The sequence below is a fragment of the Cibotium barometz genome, chromosome 53, assembly GCF_041138505.1.
Source record: "Cibotium barometz isolate CiBa-2024 chromosome 53, ASM4113850v1, whole genome shotgun sequence".
Taxonomy (NCBI): domain Eukaryota; kingdom Viridiplantae; phylum Streptophyta; class Polypodiopsida; order Cyatheales; family Cibotiaceae; genus Cibotium; species Cibotium barometz.
In genome coordinates this window covers 10,076,420-10,100,332 of record NC_141098.1, presented here as the reverse complement: position 1 = coordinate 10,100,332, position 23,913 = coordinate 10,076,420, and the positions used below count along the sequence as shown (strand labels likewise).

At 45.7% G+C, this 23,913-nt stretch overlaps 1 protein-coding gene across 1 annotated transcript; it reads right to left on the bottom strand.

Moving 5' to 3' along the window:
* Positions 1–468: 468 nt before the first annotated feature.
* LOC147608270 (protein BUD31 homolog 1) lies at positions 469–23,913 on the bottom strand. The gene is made up of 3 exons (XM_086788843.1): positions 23,759–23,913; positions 23,118–23,305; positions 469–1,055 (listed from the first exon to the last, which is right to left on the bottom strand). The coding sequence occupies exons 1-3, from the start codon at positions 23,850–23,852 to the stop codon at positions 900–902; spliced, it is 438 nt and encodes a 145-aa protein (XP_086644969.1). The 5' UTR covers positions 23,853–23,913; the 3' UTR covers positions 469–899.

The following is a 23,913-nucleotide window of genomic DNA, read 5'->3' as shown; positions in this document are numbered from 1 at the left end:
TTTGGAAATTTACTCCTCAAATATTCTCCACATGGGAGAAGGTGAAGAGCTCCTTTACATACTGAAATATCAATATATGAAAGATGCCACCGCCCCAAGCGCAGGTTTATCATAAGGTTTTTCACAAAGGGTACCCACTCTAAGTGAATGTGTGTGTGTGTGTGTGTGTGTGTGTGTGTGTGTGTGAGAGAGAGAGAGAGAGAGAGAGAGAGAGAGAGAGAGCTGCACATGGGTGCTGAAAATATAATTTCTTTAATGTGTTGAAAAGAGATAGAGAGAAACCACTCCACCTTTCCCTTTGATTTACATATAACTATCCCAATGCTCAACAAAAGGCCTTAGAATGAGTGACATAAACCTATTTGAAATGGAAAAGCACATTGAATGCTGGTAGAAGGTTTTCATGCAAGTAGTTACTATCTTAATAGTCTCTGTTAATCTCCTAGTCAAAATTTGTGCTCCAATAACTTGACTTAAAAGCTCAAGTGCCTTATGCATCATGTAGGTTTACATTTTATCAATGCAACTGACTTAAGTTGAAAGAGTTCAAAGTCTTCGGACTTGAGCTTGACTTTTTTTGGTGATTCCATGTTGGAAATATGTATCTTTCTCTATGTGTATGTCATTTGCAACTCAAATCCCATAAGATGATTAGACTATTATAGCCAAAGGAAGCAACACCGTTTTTCAACTTCAGAATAAGTCACAAAGCTTGAAAATTACAATGATTGATGTCATGTATCAAAAGCACACTGGTTCAAAGAGAAGACTGCTGCTATTGATGGTCTTGAGTAAACTCCAATAGCATACAGTAGTATACTAGTATGCAACCCAACTCAAAGAGGTTAGCTCCTTAAGCTAGTTCTAAACCACCTCAAAATAGAGCCACTGTATACCACTCAATCTCCACTAGCACAGCCCCTGCATCCACAATGCACGCACTCAATAACTTTCTCCTCTCTCAAGTGCTTGGGCACACGGCATACGCATGTGGTGCCATAGTTTTGGTCACGTGGTTGAATGCAACGCAGGCAGCAAAGGCGCTCATATCCAGGCTGCATAAAACATACTTTTTTATTAGCAAATATACTTCCACACAACTGAAGAGTTTGAGGAAATTCTATTAGAGATGAACAAATAGATCATAATATCATACTCAAAGGAAAATCTGTGTATGTGTGTGTGTGTGTGTGTGTGGGGGGGGGGGGGGGGGGGGGCATGGGGCATTTAGTGGTTTATGCATCAGGCTCTCAAGTCCCACTCCTTGCACTTCATTGTCATCATATGGATCGTATCTGGTTCATTAGCTTGTCTATGACCTTAAACTCATCATCATCATCTCTCTCTTTCTCATCATGGAGGCCTGACCCTCTTTCTGCCCTGAGATTGGTACTGGCTGAGGAGGGGTCATAGGATAACCATCTGCTATCTGGATGTATAAACACATTGGTGTTTTTCATTTCCTTTTCAGTTCTTCCATGGCTCAGTATATCCATGGTACCATTGTAATATGTATGGTCTCACAGACCCTTGGGGTCTTCAGTAGACATTTATAACTTTCACGTTTCTATAACTCTCTCCCTCTCTCTCTCTCTCTCTCTCTCTCTCCAAGCATACCAACCAGAGCACGCCATGAGACCACCTCCAAGGTCCTCTTTACAACCTGGAGACAGTTAGCTGCATTTAGACGCCCATGGACTTTATAACATCTCAGACACCCACAACATCCCCCACAGAGGGATTATAAACATGTTCTGTGGACACATGAAGGGCTCACCATCTCATTCTTCAAGGTGAAGTTCTTAGTAGCCTTTGTAAACCCATTGCCCTGACAGAATGAGATTGCAGCCATAGCAGAGGCATACATGGCCAAAACCCACTATATATACTTTAATACATTATGATACCCATTTCATCTTCTATTTCTTTGTTGTTATAGCACTTGAAGATGTTCTATGCATCTGTTATTAATGATTGTATACGCATTGTAATTTCTTCTTCTCAAAGGACACACACATCCCTATCATGGTGTAAACTTCTTGAACAAAGGCAACCCACACCTATCACTGATCCCGCCATCATGTGTCACATGCATGGCATGTGGACATGCTTATTCCTTAGTTTTGGCTATGATTAGGAACCTTTTCAAGCATTGTACAGCATTTTATGAGAATTTTGGCATTTATTTGTCCAAGAGACTTGACCAACAGCAGTAGAAGTAGCATAGCCGATAAATAGGGGTAATTTGCAGCCTATAAATAGGCATAACCATTTTCCATTGTATTCATCTCATCCCAGGTTTTGTGGGACGGGTCATGGGCTTAGCGAAACAGGCCTTTGTAAGGACAATGGCATGGGTACTTAGCTTATCTTCAAGAAAACAACAATTTCCTGCATGAAACCTTGAGAAAATCGAAAAATAAACAAAAGAGAGAGAGAGTAGAGAGAGAAGACACCACATTAGGGGCCGAAATAGCCTTGGGCCGACCCCCCTCCAAGTTATATTAGATAAAACTCCTTGGAGGAGTCTTGAGAACGAGTTCTCAGAGCTAGAGAGCTCTCTTGTCTTTTTACATGTCTCAACAATGAGAGAATAGCTGAATTTATAGTTCTTGCCCTAAAGCACTTAAGAAAAGCGCTTTAAAACTCACTTGTAGTCCAAAAAGCATCTTTTTAATAATAAAAGTTCTCTTTTTAGTTTTTAAAAAGCTTTTAATCTTTTACTTTCCAAAAGCTAGTCGCATCATTCCAAGCCTGTAAGGTGACCTTGCGCTGCTTTCCTGCCACGCCACTTCTCTTTTTAAAATAAAATTAAAGAATTTAAACTTTTTTTGTGTGTGTGTGTGTGTGTGCGCGCACATTGTGTTTTGCATATCAGCAACCTATATTTAGATGGTCACATTTTCTTTTCTCTGCTTTTTTTGTGGGCTAGGGCTTCTCTCTCTGGCTCTTGAGACATGGTTCTTCATGTGAAATGTCCTCCTCTTCTCTTGTGCTTGGCTTTGGGGAGCTTGCCCTCATGTTTTCACCCTTCACCATAGTTGTCAGGTACGAAGGTACAAAACGAGACAAAGGTACGAAAAAACGGTACCGAACTTTTAATTGAGGAAAAATAAGTTCGATAGAGGTACGATCAACTTTAAATAGATATTTGTACACATTTAAAGATGCAAAGTTGAGAGAAGGTGGCAACGTAGAAAGTAGTAAAACAAAACAAGAACAAAAAAAACATGCATAAAAAAGTAACCAAAAAAAAATGGCCGTTGAAAAAAACAGTTTCGCATTAGTTTCACTTGCATAGTTTCATATCGTACCGTTTTTTTACGTACCTCATAAGCAGGACTAGTTTCACAGACAACTATGCCATTCACACGTAGTGACCCTGGGTTTGACCTCACTCGTAGATACTCCCACCCCTTGCACCTCTAGAGTCGCCCTCAGGCAGGAGTTTCCTACCATGATTCTTTTCCTGTTAAGATCAATATGCACATGTTATATGTCTGAAGACAAACACGTGCACACATGCTCATCCTTGGGTTTAACCAGGCGTCCCCGACCCTTGGCATACATACACAAATATGCTCAAAAGCATAAATCAAATAAACAAACAGTTCCTTGATTTTGACACCAATTTCTTGGTTTTTACACTAGTTCCTACTGTAGTCCAACTACCCATGTCAATGTCTGACTATGGTAGACTAACAGTATTCATATCCAGTTCTGATTTCCTTCACTGATAAATAGTGCCTCCATGAGATCGCTAGTTCCATGACTCTTGTACAAAAGATTTAGTGTTGTTCAATCTCAAAGTTGCTCCTTTTGGATACAACTTAGATAGCAACCCTTGAGTTCTAGGATACTCAATTCCTTGCAGTGAAATATAAACCTTGAGCATTCTCCATTGTTCCTGGTTTCTTGGATGTCAAAACATCCCCTCGGCTTCTCGAATGAAAAGCTTCCTGATATGCCTATAAAACCTTTGGATACTCTGCAAAGAAGTTCTCATCACCTCACTTGATGCAATTATTTGGCCCTCCTAGCTCTTTCACATGATGAAACCCATGCGTGGACACCAGACAGGTGGAAGAAGACATGGGGACAAGGTCCATAAGGTTTGATTGAAAAAAGCACCAATCTTGGTCAAAAAGCAAGAAAAAGCAAAAAGTCAAATTGGGTTGACCGCGAGCCAAGAGCACCATTGGAAAGAGGAGACTAAGTCGGACCAAAAAGCTAAAAGTTGCTTATCCAAAAAGCAGCTCCACGGCCAAAAAGCAAGGCCCTGAAGTTAGAACTTTGACAAAAGTTGAGTAATAACTTATTATTAAAAGCTAAAAGAGGAAAAGCAAAGTTAAGACAAAGCAAAAGCATGAAAGCTTTTGGCCAAAAAAAAAAAAGCAAGATCTACCCTTGGATATAAAATAGGGGTGAACCTCTCTTGAGCAACAAGTGGGAGAGCAACTTCATCATCAAGTGGGTGAGGAGATCAAGGTTGACATCTGTGAAGATCATCTCCTTTCTCAACAACATCAACATAGTGCTGCCCTCTCCATGCTATTGGGCTGCGCCACCATATTTATTGTTGGAACTGTGCACACTCCCTGCCTTCGCCAGGATCTTTGCCATCTGATCCGCCACCAGCTGCAGCCCTGAAACGCCATCTCCTCCACCTACACTGCCCGCTGTTGGGCTGACTGTCAGCGCTGCCTAGATGTGCTGCTGTTGCCACCACCACCTGTTAACATTTGTGTTGCTGCCGCCAACTTCTGGACAGAGCCGCCTACAGCCTGTCTGTACCAGTCACACCAGCGCGCTGCCCTACTGCGCCTGTACACTGAAGTTTGCCGCCACTACTGTGTGACGCCGCCTGCTGCAGCCACCTTGTGCCGGCTGCGCCGCCTAAACAACTGCCACGTGCTTCTTGTTGCTACTGCTGCCGCCGCCGCCTGCCCTTTGGCCACCACCTGAACCTGCTGCCCTTGGATCACACCATCTGCAGCCAGACGGTCTGCACCAGAATCGCCATCTTTGTACCTGGCCGTCACCAACTCCTACTGGTGCCATCATCTACTTTTGACTACCAGCACTTCTGCTATCTAGTTCTGCTGTCCAAGAGCCGCCAGCACCTACTACTACACCTGGCCGCTGCTATCTACTCTTGGCCGCCACAGGACACATCTAGCTGCCGTCGTCGTACAAAAGCTTCCCGCTGCCCTTTAGCGCAGCCTGTTGTGCCTCTGCACCGCCACCATCGGAGCCTCTGCCTGCTGTGTGCGCCAACCCGTTTGCTGTTGTTCGCTACTTGAACTGCTGCGAGACATCTGTGTGCCACCACTGCCTGGTTGCACACCATACACTGACTGGTTGCCACCCGTGAAAGCGCTGATGCTTGCTGTGAGCTGTACCTCTTTCAGAACACTCGTGTACCGCCCAAACAGTGTCACCACCTGCTGTTTTAGGTACTAGCAGATTCTGTTGTCCATGGGACTAATCTGTTTCATGCATCTTTATATGGAGCTTGGACATGGAAAACTTGGACATAGAGCTTGGACATGGTGAACTTGGGCATGGGATTTGGACATGAACCTGGAAAACTTGGGCATAGAGCTTGGACATGGAACATAGAGTTTGAACATGGAACTTGAATATGGAACTTGGACATAGAGCTTGGACATGGAATTTAGACATGAACATGGAAAACTTGGGCATAAAGCTTGGACATGGAACATAGAGCTTGTACATGGAACTTGGATTTGGATTTGGACTTAGACATGGATCTAGACTTAGGTTTGGATATGGACTTCGATCTCGATCTGGTTTTGGGTTTGATTTGGACTTAACTTGGACTTGGATTCATTGGATTTGGACTTGGATTCATTGAATTTGGATGTTGGATCTGGTACTAGCCTAGTGGGAGATACTTGTGGGTCATTCCCGTAGTGTGGTTGGCATTAGAGATCTCGTGCCTTGACATCGACCTCGACCTCGACTAGGATATCCTACATCAGCATATCTGTTTGTTTTGTATTCATTGATTGTATTGATCTTGGCCAAAGTGCCCGTGGATTGTTCCTAAATAAATTCTTGAAAGGGGGCCGTGCCTGTTTCCCGCTCAATGTGGTGTACTGTGCAAGATCCCTATTCCCTTCTCTCTCTCCTCTCTCTCTCTATATATATATCTTTATCTCTTGGAAGTCTGTCACTGCACGTCCCGCTGTACTTACACTTGACAACCATAGCCGAATAATTCTTGAACTTGACAAGGTACTTTCTAGTAACCTTGCCATGTGATCCCTTTCTTTCCTTATGAAAGACAATCTGGTCTAGTTGAAGAACTTCATATAGCTCTTCAACTTCTGGTGGATCCGTTCACCGGTTCCAAAGGTTCGGGACCCTTATAAGCTCTTAGGAAACTCGCATGAAAAGCATTGTGAATACTCCAATGATTGGGTAATGCTAGTCTGAAAGCCACATCGTTGATCTTTTCCAATATTTGGAAAGGTCCATAGTACCTGTTGGACAACTTAGGATAGATCTTCTCTTTGCCCTTCTTCTTGTGAAGCCTTTCTTTCTCCTTGTACTCCATCTCCCTTCCGTGCTTATCCACAGCCTTTTTTCTGTTTAGCCCTTGACCTCTCTATAGCTGTCCATACTATCCAAATCTCTGACATATTGATCTGCTGCAAAGATCTCATTCTTAGTCCTTAGAAGTGGTGGTAGTACAACTTTGCCATAAACGACCTCAAACAGTGCCTTTCATGTGGAACTATGCACTGTATTGTTGTAGGCAAACTCTACTAGTGGAAGATACTTCTCCCACTCCGTTTTTTGTTATGCCACATAGCACTTTAACAAATACAATACGGTTGAATTTGCTATCTCACTCTAGCCATCCCTCTGTGGATGATGCAAGGAAGAAAAATCCAATTTTGTCCCCATATTATCAAACAAGTGGTCCTAGGATCTCGATCACCAACAATAGACTTGGGCATTCCATGATGTTTGAACACCTGTGCCAGAAAAATCCTTTTTATGTGGTCTGCCTTGATGGTCTTCCTTACTGGAATGAAATGAGCTTGCTTACTGAACCTGTCCACAATGGTCCAAATATCATCATTCCCAAACTTTGACTTCGGCAAGTAAAAAATGAAGTCCATCGCTGTACTTTTCCATGGCCTCACCGGCACGGGTAGAGGCATGAGCAGTCTTGGAGTCTTTTGACAATTATACTTAGCCTTTTGATAAGTCAAACATTCGGATACATACTTGTCAATATCCTTTCTCATGCTAGGCCAATAGAAGTATCGTTCCAATGCATGCATAATAGAAGAAACACCACTATGTCCTGCATAAGGTGGTGGATGTGACTCCTCAATCACTTTTTGCCTGAAATCCTTGGTTACGCATAACCATCAAATATCCCTCTTCCAAGGAATAGTGATTAAGTGTCTATAGTCCTCTAGATTTCACATAATCCCACCAAAGTCTTCATCATGCACATAGTGATCTCTCATGGAATCCTGTAACCATTTGGTCCCTCACCCGTCTCGACCGATGCTTTATACACTAGGTGGAACCAAGGTGTGGACGGGGATCTTTCCACAAAAGAATGCAGGAATATTAACCGGTAAGATTTGGCCTGAAAGATGGCATTTGGGCAAAGTACCATGGGATCTTCATCATTAAAGAGAGGAGATAGTGTTTTCATACCCAATTAACAAAGGGGTGGACATTATTATTTTTGGACACGTCTCTGTGGACAAAACAAGGCGCCTAGCTCCAGTTTTGGGAGCAAGTTTGGGGGAAAAGCTTAAAAGTTGCTATTTTGGGCAAAGTCAAGCTATTTTGGTAAAAAGGGGAAAAGCACTGCAAATTTGGATAGTCAAGTTCATTAAAAGGGGAGCTGCGAGCAGGTCGGGCAGCCTTCTCTCTCTCTTGGGAGCATGCGCACACATCTTCAGCAAGCGACCAGCTCACCCTCTCTCTTCTGCGCTGAACTATCCGTACAACAGCTGCCGTACAACTGCCAACACCTGAAGAAAACTGCTGTACTGTCGTCAGCTCTCCCCCTCTTCTTCTCGCTGGCCGTACGTTGCAGGCAGGGGCTGTTGGGATTCGTTTTTTGCTGGCCGTGCAGCCTGGACAACCAACTGAGCTCTAATGTTCTCTCTCTCTCTCTCTCTCTCTCTCTCTCTCTACAGTGGTACAGGGACAGAACAGCTCATATGGGTGAAGCTTAACCCGCCAGTTTTGAGGGCGGTTTTGGGCTAGATTTTGAGGATAGTAACGTGAGGACTGTTTTTGGACTGTCTTGGACAGTTTTTGGGAGTTCTTGCCGAACGTGGACTTGAATTGCCTTGCCAAAGTTTTGTGGGAAAGATTCCGGTGAAAGCACCTGCACCTTGGTGTTCTTTGTCACAAAAAAGCTTCTTTTTGAATAAAATCAATACCTACAGGGGGGCCGGCCGTTCCGGCTCCGTGCAATGTCTATTTTTAGTGTTTGTCCATCTTTTGCTGTGTGTTTTTCCTGTTTGAGAGATAGAGGTGTTTTGTCATCTTGTTTTGAGTCTATACACTTGTGACAAATCCAACTCTCTATGATAGGCAATGGTCACTCAATGTACCTATGGTCTCCTAGATAGAGCATCTGCAACCACGTTCTTCTTTCCAGGTGTATGGATACTCTCGAAATGAAACATGGACAGAAAGTTTGCCCACCTCATATGCCATAGAAGCGGTCAGAAAATATCTCAAACTTTGATGATCCGTCTTGACCATGAAATCAGCCCCAAGCAAATAATGCTTCCATGAAGTAAGAGCATGCATCACGGCTAGAAGTTCTTTCTCATAAGCCTGAAAGTATTTATTGTCATGTTGCAACCTTCGGCTCTCTATGGCAACCGCATGCCCTTCTTGTTGCAAAACTGCCCCTATACAATCCCCACTTGCATCACATTCCACCACAAAAGGTTTCACTAGGTCTAGAATGACCACGGTCTAGTAGTAAGCTTCTGCTTCAATAGGTTGAAGACATGTCTCTAACGCTCACCCCATCTGAGTACTACTTTCTTCTTGGTTAAATCATGCAATGGAGGGGAAATGCTGGCAAAGTTTCTAATGAACCTCCTATAATAGGAGTATAACCCCAAGAAACTGTGCACCTGATGTACGGATTTCAATTCTGGCCAATTCTTGATAGCCTCAAGCTTGCTCGATCCATCCGCACTCCTTCCTCCGACACTATATGTCCAAGGTAATGTATTTCTTCTAAGAAAAACTCACTCGTCGTTCCATTGATGAACAACTTGTGCTCTTGCAACTCTTGAAATACCTTAGCTAAATGCTTTCTGTGTTTCCCTTCGGTCTTGGAAAACACTGATGTCATCAAAGCAAGTGCCTACATACTTCCGATGTGGTCTAAAGATCCGATGCATCATGCGATTGAAGGTAGCCAAAGCATTTGTGAGTCCAAAAGACATCACCAAATACTCATACAATCCACAAGTGGTATGGAAGGCAGTCTTGTGAATATCTTGTGGCTTGATCCATAGTAATATGAAACGTTTCGTCCGTTTTGTTGTTTCGTCGTTTCGTTTTGTTTCGTCTATTTTGGACGAAACGCAAAGGTTTCGAAATGACACTTCTTATATATACACATCAAATTTATAACATAGCCAACAAAAAGATGAAGATGCATGTTTTGGAACTAGTGGGTATGAAATTCATGATTATGGGAGTAGGTTTTTTGGTATTTTCAAAATTTGGGCAAGAAAAGGAGAGAGAAAGGAGGAAAGAAACAAGTTGGAAGGGAAGAGGGAGGTGAGAAGAAAAGGAGAGAAAGTTGGAAGACAAGAAAAGGAGAGAAAGAGGAGGAGGGAAGAGGAGGGGTGGACCGTGGAGGAGAAGAGAGAAAGAGGAAAAGGGAAGAGGAAGAGGAGACATGGAGGAGGAGCGAAAAGCAGGAGTGGACAAGGAGAAGAGGCAGAGCAACAAGTTGCGGCCGAGAAGAAGTGTTGGATGCGTCAAGTGGCAAATGGGCAGCAAACAAGGACGGAGATGACGACAAAAATCGCATTTGCAAAAAGAAAAAAACCTCCCGCCTGTTTTTTTAATCTCACTTTACATTTGGGCGAAACACCGTTTCGATGGGCAAGTTTCGTTTTGTTTCGAAACGTTTCGTGCTAGAAACGTTTCGTGTCGTTTCGAGAGAGCAAAACGGGTTTTTATGCTACTGTGGCTCGATCCGAATCTGATGATAGCCACTCTTCAAGTCAATCCAACTAAAGAATGTTACACCTTCTAGCCGATCCAATATGTCATCAACCCTCAGTATAGGAAACCGATTCTTGATTGTAATCTTGTTCAAGGCTCTATAATCCACGCACATGTGGAATGAGCTATCCTTCTTCTGCACTAGAAGCACTGGAGAACAAAAGGGTGAATAACTAGGCCGTATTAACTCCTTGATAGCAAGTCGTGTACTTGTTTACCCGAAACTACACAATGGTCAAGCAAGCATGAAAACAACATGCAATTTCAATTGCAAGCAAGCACATAAAGATGCTATGCAATGAAGCATTGGTATGGACAATCCCCGTTCATGAGACTATACCAAAATAGACATGCTCCAGGCAAGTACACGAGGTACCATGGAACACCAATCCACCAAGCATTTTCGGGCATGTATACGGAGGCACAAGTCCCAACAGAAAGCCAAGTCCATAGTATCACATGAGTGGCATCAATCCCCGGCATATACAACTGCCATGGACACGAGTCCAATGTACATACATGATAAGAAAGCACGGGTGGACCAATTGGGTGGCCAAATGGTGACACTAGACCTTTTCGACCATGTCAACTTTTCCCAGTTAAGAGTGGGCTGAATTTGTCAAAATATGCAGCGGAGATGAAGACAAGATCTGAAAACACCTAGCGCAAGTGCACAGCAGAAAAACGCAGAAATGAGAGAGAGAGAGAGAGAGAGAGGCGTATAACTCTGCTATATACACAAGAGAAATCCCGGAATACAAGATATGGAGTGTGGGGAGCAAGGGGCCATTTTATATGGTCCCAGGCAACCAGTCGGCCTTCTAAAAAAGAGCCGACAGCCATCATGACTTGCCAACGACCTGCTCCCTTCAGTCGGCCAACAGTAGACACCTGTTGGCCAGCACTAGACAGTCAACCAGCATACAGGGGAGAGCCTAGGGGCAGTAGAGCAGTCACACAACTCTCCACACCAAGGGAAAAAACATGGAAAAATATGGAGAGTGGGGAAAAATGAGAAAACACCTAAATCGGGCGAGCACACCCACAACAGAGGCCCTAGTGTAAATATACAGACAGAAGATGACTGCTAACACCCCCTCTCAGCTCCTGGATGTGGACCCAACCCTAGTGAGCTGGAGTGCCGCCGGAGCATAGCCTGAGGTAGAGACTTCGTGAAGAGGTTTGTCGCATTGTCCTCTGTCGAACAATAAAGAAGCAAGATGTCACTAGCCAAGATCTTCTCATGAACAAAGTGATATTGTATCTCTATGTGCTTGGTCCGGACATGGAAGACCAGGTTCCGAGCAATAGCTATACAGCAAGGTTATCGCACTGGATGACTGTGGGCTCCTTCTGTGGAAAACCAATCTCGCCAAGCAACCTCCGCAGCCACACAACCTTGCAAGCAGCCCGGTACTTTGCCTCTGTCGATGACAAGGCAATAGTTGGCTGCCTCTTACTGCTCCATGAAACCGCTCCTGAGCCGAGGGAAAAACTATAGCCTGATGTGGATCTCCTCCCCAATCCGAGTCACTCCAACCTTGGAGTCGGACTCCATCCTTCAATCCCCCTCCTGTAAAAAAGAGTCCAAGATCCTTCGTACCCTGCAGATACCGCAAGATCCGCAATCTTGCATCCCAATGAAACTTCAACGGCGTCTGCATGAATGAGCTCAACAGCCCCACAGAAAAGCTCAAGTCCAATCTAGTGTTCAGTAACCAGATCAATGAACCAACCAGCTTCCAGTATAGAGAGGCATCAACTGGCTCACAAGGATCATTCACTGTAAGCTTCGTGTTCGGGTCCATCAGCAACATGATAGGCTTGCAGTTCTCCATCCCAAAGGCCTCTAGCAACTCATGAACATACCACTGCTGAGAGACAAAGAACCCTCTCTGGGTCTACCAGATCTCCAATCCCAAGAAGAAATGGAGTAAACCTAAATCGGTCATCTCAAACTCCTTTGACAAGGCAGCCTTCTTCACTGCAAAGTGCTCCATATGACCGCCGGTGAGAATGAGGTCATCCACATAAAGGATGATCAACGTGACCATGCCGCGTTTTCGAAAGAGATATAGGTTGGGATCTGCAACCGATCTCTAAAATCGGGTTCGTAGAAAGAAGGAATCAATCTTCTGATTCCAAGCCCTGGGGCCTTTCCTAACCTGTAAACCATCCCCTGTGATCCTGGAACCTCAAAGCCTGGAGGCTGCTCAACATACACCTCCTCTTGCAGGTCACCATTAAGGAACGCGGATGATATACGGGCCACCGCTGAGAAGAGCAAGAGCAAGAACGGTCCGAATCGTGGTCATTCTCGCTGTCAATGCAAAGGTATCCTCATAGTCAATGCCAAGACGCTAAGCCTAACCCTTAGCCACAAGTCTGGCTTTGTGTTTGTCCACCGACCCATCTGACGTATACTTGGTCTTAAAGACCCATTTGACACCAATGACAGACCATTTTGACGGCCTCGGTACCAACTCCCAAGTGTTATTCCTCTCAATGGCATCCAGTTCCACCTGCATGGCTTTCCTCCAAGTATCCTGTGCAAGGGCTTCCTTGACGGAAGTGGGTTCTCTATCCCGCATGATACGAGACATCAAAGCATAGTTTACCTATAAAAGCTCCGCTGAATGACTTTTATAACGGACTCTATACAATCTTCGAGGTCCGTCCTCTGTGGTCCATTCGGAGGGAAGCTCCGTGACACCCGACTCCCAAAGGGTGTCCACCAACCACCTGGGTACTCGAACAGAACGCGGAGCCTCCTTCTACTGCTGCGCGGGGGCTCATCTCCAGTTGCGGGCTCAACCTCCAACTGACTGAGGTTGTCCAGCTGGAACAATCGAATGGGAATCATCAGCAGAATCCTCTGGGTCTCCAAGAAGTGGTGGCTCATCAACAGTGGAAACCGAACATGCTCATCAAAAACCACATCCCTGCTGACAACAATCTCATTCCTCTCTAGATCATATAACATGTATCCCTTGGAAAGAGAGTTATATCCCACAAAGACAAGCTTTTGGGACTTTGAGTCGAGCTTCCCTCTCTGCTTCTTCGGAATGTGAACATACGCAGCGCTCCCAAACACACGGAAATGGGAGACATCAGGTTTCCTGCCAAAATATGCCTCAAAGGGAGTCATGTTCGGTACTGAAGTCATTGGAGAACGGCTGAGGATATGGACAACCGTAGCCACAGCCTCTCCCCAAAGTGGACGAGGAAGATCACAATGCTCCAGCATTGTCCTCACCATCTCCACCACAGTCCTGTTCTTGCGTTCAACTACTCCATTCTCTACAGCGAACCTGTATTGGCCAGCTCCCTCTTGATGCCATGTTCCGCACAAAATCTCACGAAAGCATTAAAAGAAAATTCACCTCCCTTGGCAGCCCGAAGAGTCTTCACTTGCAGGCTAGACTCTTTCTCCACCATTACATGCCACTCCTTGAACCGAGCAAAAGCTTGGTCCTTCTGTGAAAGGAAATAAAACCCATGTGAATCTGGAACAATCATCAACAAGCAGCATGAAGTACAAAGAACCTCCCAAGGATGTTGTCTGCATGGGTCCACAACACAAGTCAGTGTGTACCAACTCCAATGGTTGCGAAGCTCGCCTGGAAGCCTGCTTCGGAAAAGATTCCCTGTGCTGCTTACCACGAATGCAAGAACTGCAGTGTCCTTGCTTGCTGCCAACATTTGCTGGCAAGCCAACCACCATCTGGTCCCGGAAAGCTCGCCTCAACACATCCACATTCAAGTGGCCAAACCGAAAGTGCCACAAGTCACCAACCTGAGAACCTGTCAAAGAGGAGAGTGCGGAGAGTTTGTACCCACACCGCCTTCCTAAACAACCTGGCCAATCTCACCATCCTGTAGAGCAACAGAATGCTCCTGAAACTCCACCCGAAAGCCAGTCTTGCATACCTCATGCACTGACAACAGATGAAAACCAAGTACTGGGATGTAAAGAACACGAGAGGAATGCTTCCCCCCTCTGCCATCGGGAATGATTTCCATCCGGCCCTCACTGTGTATCGGTATGGTGGAATTGTCGCCAATGAAAATGTGACCTGACTACCGTTTCAGATCCAGAAAGAAGTCATGGGAAGAAGTCATGTGCCTGGAAGCACCACTGTCAAGAATCCATTCCCGAGTATCCTTTGCGGTGAAGCCAACTGCCACCTCGCTCGAAGAAGATGAAGCATCCGTGTCCATCATCTCTAAGTGCACAAAGGCGTCTTTGTAGCTAAAGCTGAAGAATCGGCACTCTTTCCAATCCGCTTGGGACACTTCCTCCAACAGTGGCCTTTCTCGCCACAATCATTACAGGTCCTCTCGACCTTCAGTTTCTCTTAGTTTGAGTCGCGCTTCTTCTCAGAAGACTTCTCCGATGAAGCCTTCCCTTTGCCCTTGTTGTTATTACGGCCTTTCGACCGTTGGCCAGTTAAGACCTCAGAACCTCCGTCCTGTGGAGGATTCGTAAATCGCTCTTCCTGGTCCAAGACCATGGGCACAAGCTCCTCCCATGTGATGTTGCTGTGCCTGCCATTGGTAATCAACGAAGAGTAGAAGGCTGAGTACTGAGAGGGCAAATGTGACAACAACAATTTGGCCATATCCTCTGATGATCTCTTTCCTTGCCTGGAGAACTTCCTACTGAAGAGCCTGCAGTTTGTTGATGTGCTCCCGCACATCGTCGACAACTTTGCAGGATTCATCACCCGCATCTGAACTTCCAAGGAGATTCTCTTCATGGGTGATACCCTGTTGTAGAGAGAAGCCAAATGCTGCCAAATACCTCTGGCCAGCGTCATATGCTTTATGTGGTTGATCACCTGTGGTGTGCAATTGAGGAAGATGAAAGAACAGACTCTGGCATTGACACGATCCCATAACTGTGCCTGTGCCTCCCGTTCCTTCCGAATAGAGGATAACTCCACTTCCTCTAACTCCGACCGTGGAACCCCAACAACAATGAAATCAGCCAAGTCATAAGACTCCAAAACAAATTCCATCATTACCTTCCAAATGCCGTAGTTGTTCCTGTCCAATTGACGGTCCACTAGGAACGTGGGAAGTGTCGGGATCTTCACGTGCTTCTCAGCCATCTCAAGTAAATCTGCCATTGCGGGGGTGTAACTAAAAAGGGAGGGTGGGTGGGAAAAAATGAAGAACTAGACCTGCAAGTGGCTGTCTAGCAACACGGCCCGCCTTCCACTTGCTTCTCCTCTTCCCGTACGGCCCAAAACAGTCCTCCAATCAGCACTACAAACAGCCCCCTTCTTGCTCACACAGTTCCCAAGATCTTCCAAGAGCCTAGAGCTCTGATACCATGTCAGAATATGCAACGGAGATGAAGACAAGATCTGAAAACACCTAGAGCAAGCGCACAGCAAAAAAACGCAGATATGAGAGAGAGAGAGAGAGAGAGAGAGAGAGAGAGAGAAGCGTATAACTCTGCTATACACAAGAGAAATCCCGGAATACAAGATATGGAGTGTGGGGGGCAAGGGGCCATTTTATATGGCCCCAGGCAGCCAGTCAGCTTGCTGAAAAACAGCCGACAACCATCATGACTTGCCCACGACACGACCTGTTCCCTTCAGTCGGCCAGCACTGGACAGTCAACCAGCATACAGGGGAGAGCCTGGGGGCAGCAGAGCAGTCATACAGCCCTCCACACCAAGGGAAAAAATAGGGAAAAATATGGAGAGTGGGGAAAAACGAGAAAATACCTAAATCGGGAATGGCTCCTCTTCATTCCACAAGAAGGTGGAGGACTGGGTGATCTCTTTGAGGGAGATCTCTTTGATGAAGACTTTTGATTTTCAGCCGCATCCTCCTTTGTTGGTTGCTCATCCCCTTTCTTCATTTGCTCAATCTTCTTAGATAGTTGCTGAAAAACTCTCATCAAGTCGGGATCTTGGAGAATAGTGTCCAAATTGGTCATAGTTTCTTTGACCACGTGGGTTCTTGGGTTTGCTTTCCACTTTTGGTGGCTTGGTCTTCTTCTTGGTGGTGAAAGCTCCCCATTGCTTGAAGAAAAAGCAAAAAGCACCGCGTGTAAAGATCATTATCCCTCATAGGGGAGAGATATAACCTTCACTCTAATACCACTGAAACAGGCCTTCGTAGGGGCTATGAAAAAGGTACTTAGCTTATCTTCAAGAAAACAACGATTTCACACATAGAACCTTGAGAAAATCTGAAAATAAACAAAAGAGTGAGAGTAGAGAGAGAAGATACCACACTAGGGGCAAAATAGCGTTGGGCCGACCCCCCCCCCCCCGGTTATATTAGATAAAACTCCTTGGAGTCATCTTGAGTACAAGTGCTAGAGAGCTCTCTTGTCTTTTTACATGTCTCAACAATGAGAGAATAGCTGAATGTATAGTTCTTGCCTAAAAGCACTTAAGAAAAGTGCATTAAAACTCACATATACTCCAAAAAGCATCTTTTTAATAATAAGATCTCTTCTCTTTTTAGTTTTTAATCTTTAGCTCTTCCAAGCCTATAAAGTGACCTTGCGCTACTTTCCTATGACATCACCATCGCCACGCCACCAACGCCATGCCACTTTTTTTTCAAGAAAAAAAACTTATTTTTTTCGCACGTTGCGTAACAAACTATATTTTGATGCTTCAGTGACACTTAGGTGTTTCCTTTTGGAGGCCATGTTGGCTAGGATCTACGTACCTATTGATACACATACAAAGAAAACACTATTATAGCAACATTTCTCTCTCCTCTTTGTTCATCTCTGCATTTTGCATAGTTCTTAGTACAAGCAATTCTTCTACATGTTACATCAGTATCAAAGCCTCGCAGACATCCAAGAGGTGTTGAATTGGTGCATAATCGAAAAATGCACAACACAAAGGTCTCTGTTTTTGGTCCAGACAAGAGAACGCAGCCAAGAGGTTCTTCAACATCAGGTACCTCGGTGGAGCTAGAATGAGGGCAGCCCTGGGGTATTCAACCCCCAGGTGGAGATCATGGGATATGAAGCCCCCGGATGCTCAACTCGGCCGCCATGGTACAAGGATGAGCGGAGGAACAAGGGGTTGCAAGTTTTCAAGGAGAGATCAAGCGCTCAACCCAAGAAAGATTCAGGTCTTCAGCTCAAGGAGGAGACAAGAAGAACACGTGCACGTTCCTCAACGCAGGACAAAGCATTAGAGATTGGAATAATCCAAGGTTGCAGCAAAAGGTTTTCAGGACAAGATCCAAGTGGTCAAGAGTGGCTCAACTTTTGGAAGCAAGATGCCAAGGACTGCATCCACATGCAATTAAGGGATGATGACAGTCATCTATAAGGAAGGTAGATTCCCGTCATCAAGCTTAGCAAGAGGGGATGTGACATGCATGGCATGACGACATGCTTATTCCCCAGATTTGGCTATGATTAGGAACCTTTTCAGGCATTGTGCAGCATTTTATGGGAACTTTGGCATTTATTTGTCCAACAGACTTAGCCGACAGTAGTAACAGTAGCCGACTATAGATAGGGGTAATTTGTAGCCTGTAAACGTCACGTGCATCCCGCACTTGGATGCCACGTAGACATATTTGAACAAGAGGGTGCAGGACCTAGAGTGGAAACTGGTCCCATGTGAGCCCAGTCCGAGAACGAATCATCCAAGGTTCCACTCTGCGCGTTTGAGGTCAGCAAAATCCTCGAGTCATTTTTTCGAGAAGATGAACTTCAATAAGTATAATGATAAGATCGACCCCACAACTTTTTATTCCTAGTTGCATCAATTTGAAGCTAGTTTTGCTGCAGTTAGAAAACATGATATTGACAGAGTGATCTTGGCTAGTATGAGTTTGTCCTCGATCTTAAGAGGCGGTTTCTACCACCCCATTACCTTGAGCGACTCGAAGACGAGTTTTGGAGGTGGGTCAAAACGCGCAACCAGCCTTATAGTTTGCCAATAAGATTTCAAACTTATGTTTACAATTGGGCATATATGACAAGAACAAGAAAGGGCAGTTCCTTTATGATCTTGACACACAAATCCGATGGGACGTGCGTATGTTTAGGCCACCACCTTCGAAGATGCACTCTCGCTTGCGCAGAGTGCTAAAATGAAGTACAATGGCAAAAAGCCCAAGACTTCCCAGCCTTCCACTCCCAAGACAACCGCCTCAGAGGGAAAAAGGCTAGAATCAGACGAGGTCTTCCCCACGACAGAGCACGGCAGCCTCTGGCTCTAAGAACTTGACTAACGAGCCCAAGCTTGCTCCAAACCAAAAAGCTCAGGCAGGTAAGACCGGTGGGAAATTGAGTGCTGAGGAGACAACTCACTACAAGGAGGGAAGGTGTTTCTTTTGTCACACAAAAGGACACACTTCAAAGGATTGTCCAAAGAAGAAGACTACCACTCCACAGACAACCACCCTAGCCTCCACGACTTCCGTGGTGAGCCCAGCTCCCACACATACCCCAACGGCTGTCCCTAGTTCTTCAGATCCCAGTGCTTTGGTTGGTGCAATCGTTTGCCGGGAGCTTGAAGATAAGCAGAAGGGCGCCCAAGACCTAGAGTATGAGCGCAACGAATTGCTCAAGAGAGGGTCGTTGTCTTGTTTGACAACAGCGGCATGGAGGATGTGGTCACAGTGAGCCCGTTTCGTCCTGACTTCGGTAGACAAGAAAGTTCACGAATTTCTCCTCGTATTTTTTCCCCTATTTTTTCCCATTTTTTTGAGGCTTGGGAGGCAGTCCTGAGGCGGCTGGAGGATCAGTAGCTGGCCGACTGCCTGGACATCAGTCGTGGACCTCTGTTATGCTGGCCAACTGGATGTATGCAGTCGTGGGCTTGATCTGCTGCTGGCCGACTGTTGTTGCAGTCATGGAGGCCTCTTCAGCAGGCCGACTGCCTACCTGGGGGCATATAAATAGGCCCCCAGCCCCCATACCTTATTTGTATCATTTCTCGGGATCTTCTTGTGTGTATAGAGCAGAGTTACACGCCTACATCTCTCTCTCTCTTGTGCTGTTTTTCTGCTTGCGTTTTTGCTCGTGTTCCCAAATTTGGTCATCATCTCCGCTGTGCATTCTGACATGGTATCAGAGCCTAGGCTCTAGATAGGTCTTGGGATTTGTGAGAGCAAGAGGGGGACTGTTTTTGTGGCTGATTGGTGGACTGTTTTGGGCTGATCGGGAAGAGGAGAAGCAAGAGGAAGGCGGGCTGATTTGCTGGACAGCCACTTGCAGGTTTTATTCCTTCTTTGTTCCCACCCACCCACCCACCCTTTTCAGAGTACATCCCCGCTATGGCAGATCTGTTTGAGATGGCCGAGAGACATGTGAAGATCCCGACACTCCCCACGTTCCCGGTGGACCGTCAATTGGACGGGAGCAACTACGGCATATGGAAGGTTATGATGGAATCTGTTCTGGAGTCTTACGACCTCGCTGATTTCGTCGTTGGTGTTCCACGGCCAGAAGTAGAGGAAGGGGAGTTACCGTCGACCCGAAAGGACCGGGAGGCTCAGACACAGATGTGGGATCGTGTCAACGCCAGGGTCCGTTCGTTTATTTTCCTCAACTGCACACCGCAGGTAATCAATCATGTAAAGCATATGACGCTGACCAGAGGTATATGGCAACATTTGGCCTCACTTTACAACAGGGTATCGCCCATGAAGAGGATTTCCTTGGAAGTATAGATGCAGGTTATGAGCCCTACAAAGTCGTCGACGATGCGGGAGCATATTAACAAGCTGCAGGCTCTTCAGCAGGAAGTTCTTCAGGCTGGGAAGGAGATATCATCAGAGGACATGGCCATCACGTTGCTGTCACATTTGCCCTCTTCGTACTCAGTATTTTACTCGTCTTTGATTACCAGTGGGCAGGCTCAGCACCATCACGTGGGAGGAGCTTGTGCCCATGGTCCTAGACCAGGAGGAACGATTCACAAACCCTCCTCAGGGTGGAGGTTCGGAGGCCTTAACTGGCCACTGGTCGAAAGGCCGTAACTCGGGCAAAGGGAAGGCTTCATCGGAGAAGTCTTCTGAGAAGAAGTCCGACGCTGACCGTGAGAAACTGAAGGCAGAGAGGACCTGTAATGATTGTGGCGAGAAAGGCCACTATTGGAGGCAGTGTCCCAAGTGGAAGACCGAGAAGGGTGAAGATTCCTCAGCAGCAATCATGAAGACTCCAGCTTTTGTGCACCTGGAGGTGATGGACACCGATGCTTCATTTTCTTCAGGCAGGGAGGAGATTGGAGGACTCTCCGCAACGGATACTCGGGAGTGGATTCTCGATAGTGCTGCTTCCAGGCACATGACTCCTTCCCGTTCCGGTTTACAGGATCTCTGCAGGCTTTCTGGTCATATTCTTACTAGGGATACGTCCACTATCCCAGTTCACAGTGAGGGCAGGATGGAGATAGTTCCCGATGGCAGAGGGGGGAAGCATTCCTCCCAAGTGTTGTATGTTCCGGCACTTGGTTTTCATCTGTTGTCAGTGCATCAGGTGTGCAAGACTGGCGTACGGGTGGAGTTTAATGAGCATTTTGTTGCTCTCCGGGACAAAGCAACAGGCCAAGTGGTTTGGGAAGGTGGAGTGGAGAATGGAGTTTACAAGCTTTCAGCACTCTCTCTCCCAAGTCCTCAGGTTTGTGACGAGTGGCAGTCTGGTAATGGCCACTTAAGTGTGGATACGCCAGGTGCGAGCTTTCCGAGACCAGGTGGTGGATAGCTTACCAGTAGATGGCAGCAGTTGGCAGGAACTTTCCAGTACTGATGTTGGTAGTTCTTGTGTTCGTGCCGAGGAAGCTGAACAGGTCACTTATGCTCTGATGTCTCGTAGTGTTCGCGACATAGAACTTCCAGTAGTTGAGGATGTTCTTTCCACGGGGACCTTTCGGAAAGCCAGGCAGGTGGCAGGTGCTTACTTGCAGAAGGAGGTGGTTTCTCTAGGCTTTGTGGTTCCGGATTCAGAGGGGGTGGTTGCCAGGTTTCATCAGGTTTCCAGGACTTGTTTGTGCACCGTAACAGGTGTTGATCCTTGTGAGCAGTGTGATGTCTCTTTGACTCAGAAGCTGTATGGTTCATTGATCTGGTTGATGGACACCAGTTTGGACGAGAGCTTCCTGATGAGGCGGTTGAGCTCATGGTTGCAGACGTCTCTTTGGGAGGCAGGATTGCGTTTCCTGTGGTTTCTGCGGCATGCGAAGGATCAGGGACTCTTGTACACAGGAGGGGGATTGTTGGATGGAGTCCGACTCCACGGTTGGAGTGACTTGGTTTGGGGAGGAGATCCGGACACGAGGAGATCTACTTATGGCCCAAGAGCAGTTTTACGGAGCAGGAGGAGGTTACATTGCAGGTTTGGGCTTCCATTGGAGGAACCCATGGTCATCCAGAGGCACTTTGTTCGTGAACAGATCGTTGCTGATGACATCTTGCTAGAGTTCTGTTCGACGGAGGACAATACGGTGGACCTCTTCATGAAGTCGCTCTCTCAGGATTTGCTCAAGCGGCACCCCAGCTCCCAGTGGTTGGTTTCACAGCCAGGAGCTGAGAGGGGGTGTTAGAAGTCATCTCCTATCTAGATTTATACACCAGGGCCTTTGTTATGGGTGTGCCCGCCCTTATCAGGTGTTTTATCATTTTTCCTCACTCCCCGTATTTTTTCCCCTATTTTTTCCCATTTTTCTGAGGCTTGGGAGGCAGCCCTGAGACGGCTGGAAGATCAGTAGCTGGCCGACTGCCTGGACATCAGTCATGGACCTCTGTTATGCTGGCCGACTGGATGTATGCAGTTGCTTACTCTCCCCTAACACTGATCCATACTTCCGTATAAGATCATTGGGACCAAAGACCGACATGTTGAAGTTACATACCATGCACGCACTATGATCTAGAACTGTAGTGTCAACATAAGAGATTCTAGGGTTACTTTTTACTTCAGTCACGTAAGTTGCCTTGGGCGCTTTCTTCGATTGCGAACAATTCGCTCTTATATGACCCTTCTAGCCACAAATTAAACACCCACCATCTCAGTAAGTTCGAAGACCTTGTTGGATTTTCTTCTCTTTCTTCGGATTGGAATCACCGAAAGCTTGGGTTTTATTATTATTATTCCCAAACCTAAACTTACATTCATTATTAGTAAATCCATGTAAACTCGCTATTTATGACTGGATGATTATTTATGGTAATAGTTATCATTATATAAGTGAGGTGTAGGTTATTATCATGTGAAACTAGCGGTTGGTCAGTGCTTGGACCAAGAGTAGTCATACTCCTACCATGGACATAGCAAATCACATATTGCCGATAGTTTGTACGAGCACGGTCTCGTGGTATGGGATGCCAAGATTTGGCATGGATCTTTGGGAGTGATTTTTAGCCCCTAGCTCGGGGGAGGTTTGCGGACACGGACTGTGGATGGGTGGTGAGCTTGCCCGCAACCCTTCTATGTTGTAGATGTTTAATAAAACTCTCTCTCTCTCTCTCTCTCTCTCTCTCTCTCTCTCTCTCTCGCCATCTTGTTCCAAGATTTTCAATACCACATGTACATGGGAGGCTTGCGTAGTACACGAGTCTTCTTTTCATTTCATTTTCAATACTTTTTGTTTCCATATTCACAGTTTACACATGGAACTTTTGTAACACATGTTGGTCTCATAGATCCATTGGTTCTTTTGTAGATGTTAATAAAATCTTTCTTTCTTCCTCAACAATGCAGCCTAAACTCAAAAAGCATGAGTAAAAAATGTGAGGTTAGAGAAAGAGAGGTAGAGAGAAAATGAGGTATCGCCAGATGAGTAGAGTAAGAATTAATTATCTTTTGCAAGTTCTGAAGCATGAACAAAAAAATATATACATACCTTTTTCCATTTGGCAATGAGATTACGGTCTGCATAACCTTGATCTAAGCAAAACTCATAAAGCTCCTTCGAGATGGCCTTTCGCCGATAGTATAAGTCATACAAGTATCTGCTTTTCTGATGGGAAATCTTAAAGATGGGCCATAACGACTCACATTTTCTTTTCCCTTCATGGGTCTCAGTTTCAGCTGCCAGACCACAAAACATGTTAAAACATGGGTTCCCAGAAGCAGCCACACATTCATAGAAGCAAGTTATTCAGCACAAACCCTGCAAATTCCTTTTCCTGCTTCATACTCTAAACTAGCTAAGAATCATGTCTCCACAGCTGCTGCACTCCTCTGGTCAATGGATGTAACCTCGGAATAGTACAGCCCATTCTACAGACCCTAGTAATCTCTAAGGCGCCCTAAGTCTGGCTCACCATGCTCACATGCATTTAGTGAGAAGGACCATGCACTCCGCCTGAAAAAAAACCATGTGGAAACCACAAATCCCCCCTTAAAATATGCACAATTTCCCATATCTGAAACACAAGATCCTGACTAGAAAACCTCACTCTAAGAAACCCTAACCCTGCTAGAAACCCTTGATTGGAAAACCAGAAAGCCTAACCCTAATTGGAAAATCGGAACAATTACCCTCTCGCATCTTGGTTTCCAAATCTCTGATGGTGGGTTCGATCAGCTCCCATCCGGAAGGGTACTTCACGCGGCTGGTGTGCACTTTCGGCATGACTAACTTGTAGACAAACAATGAACGGCAAAAGAAGCAGAATAATAACGCCACTCAATCT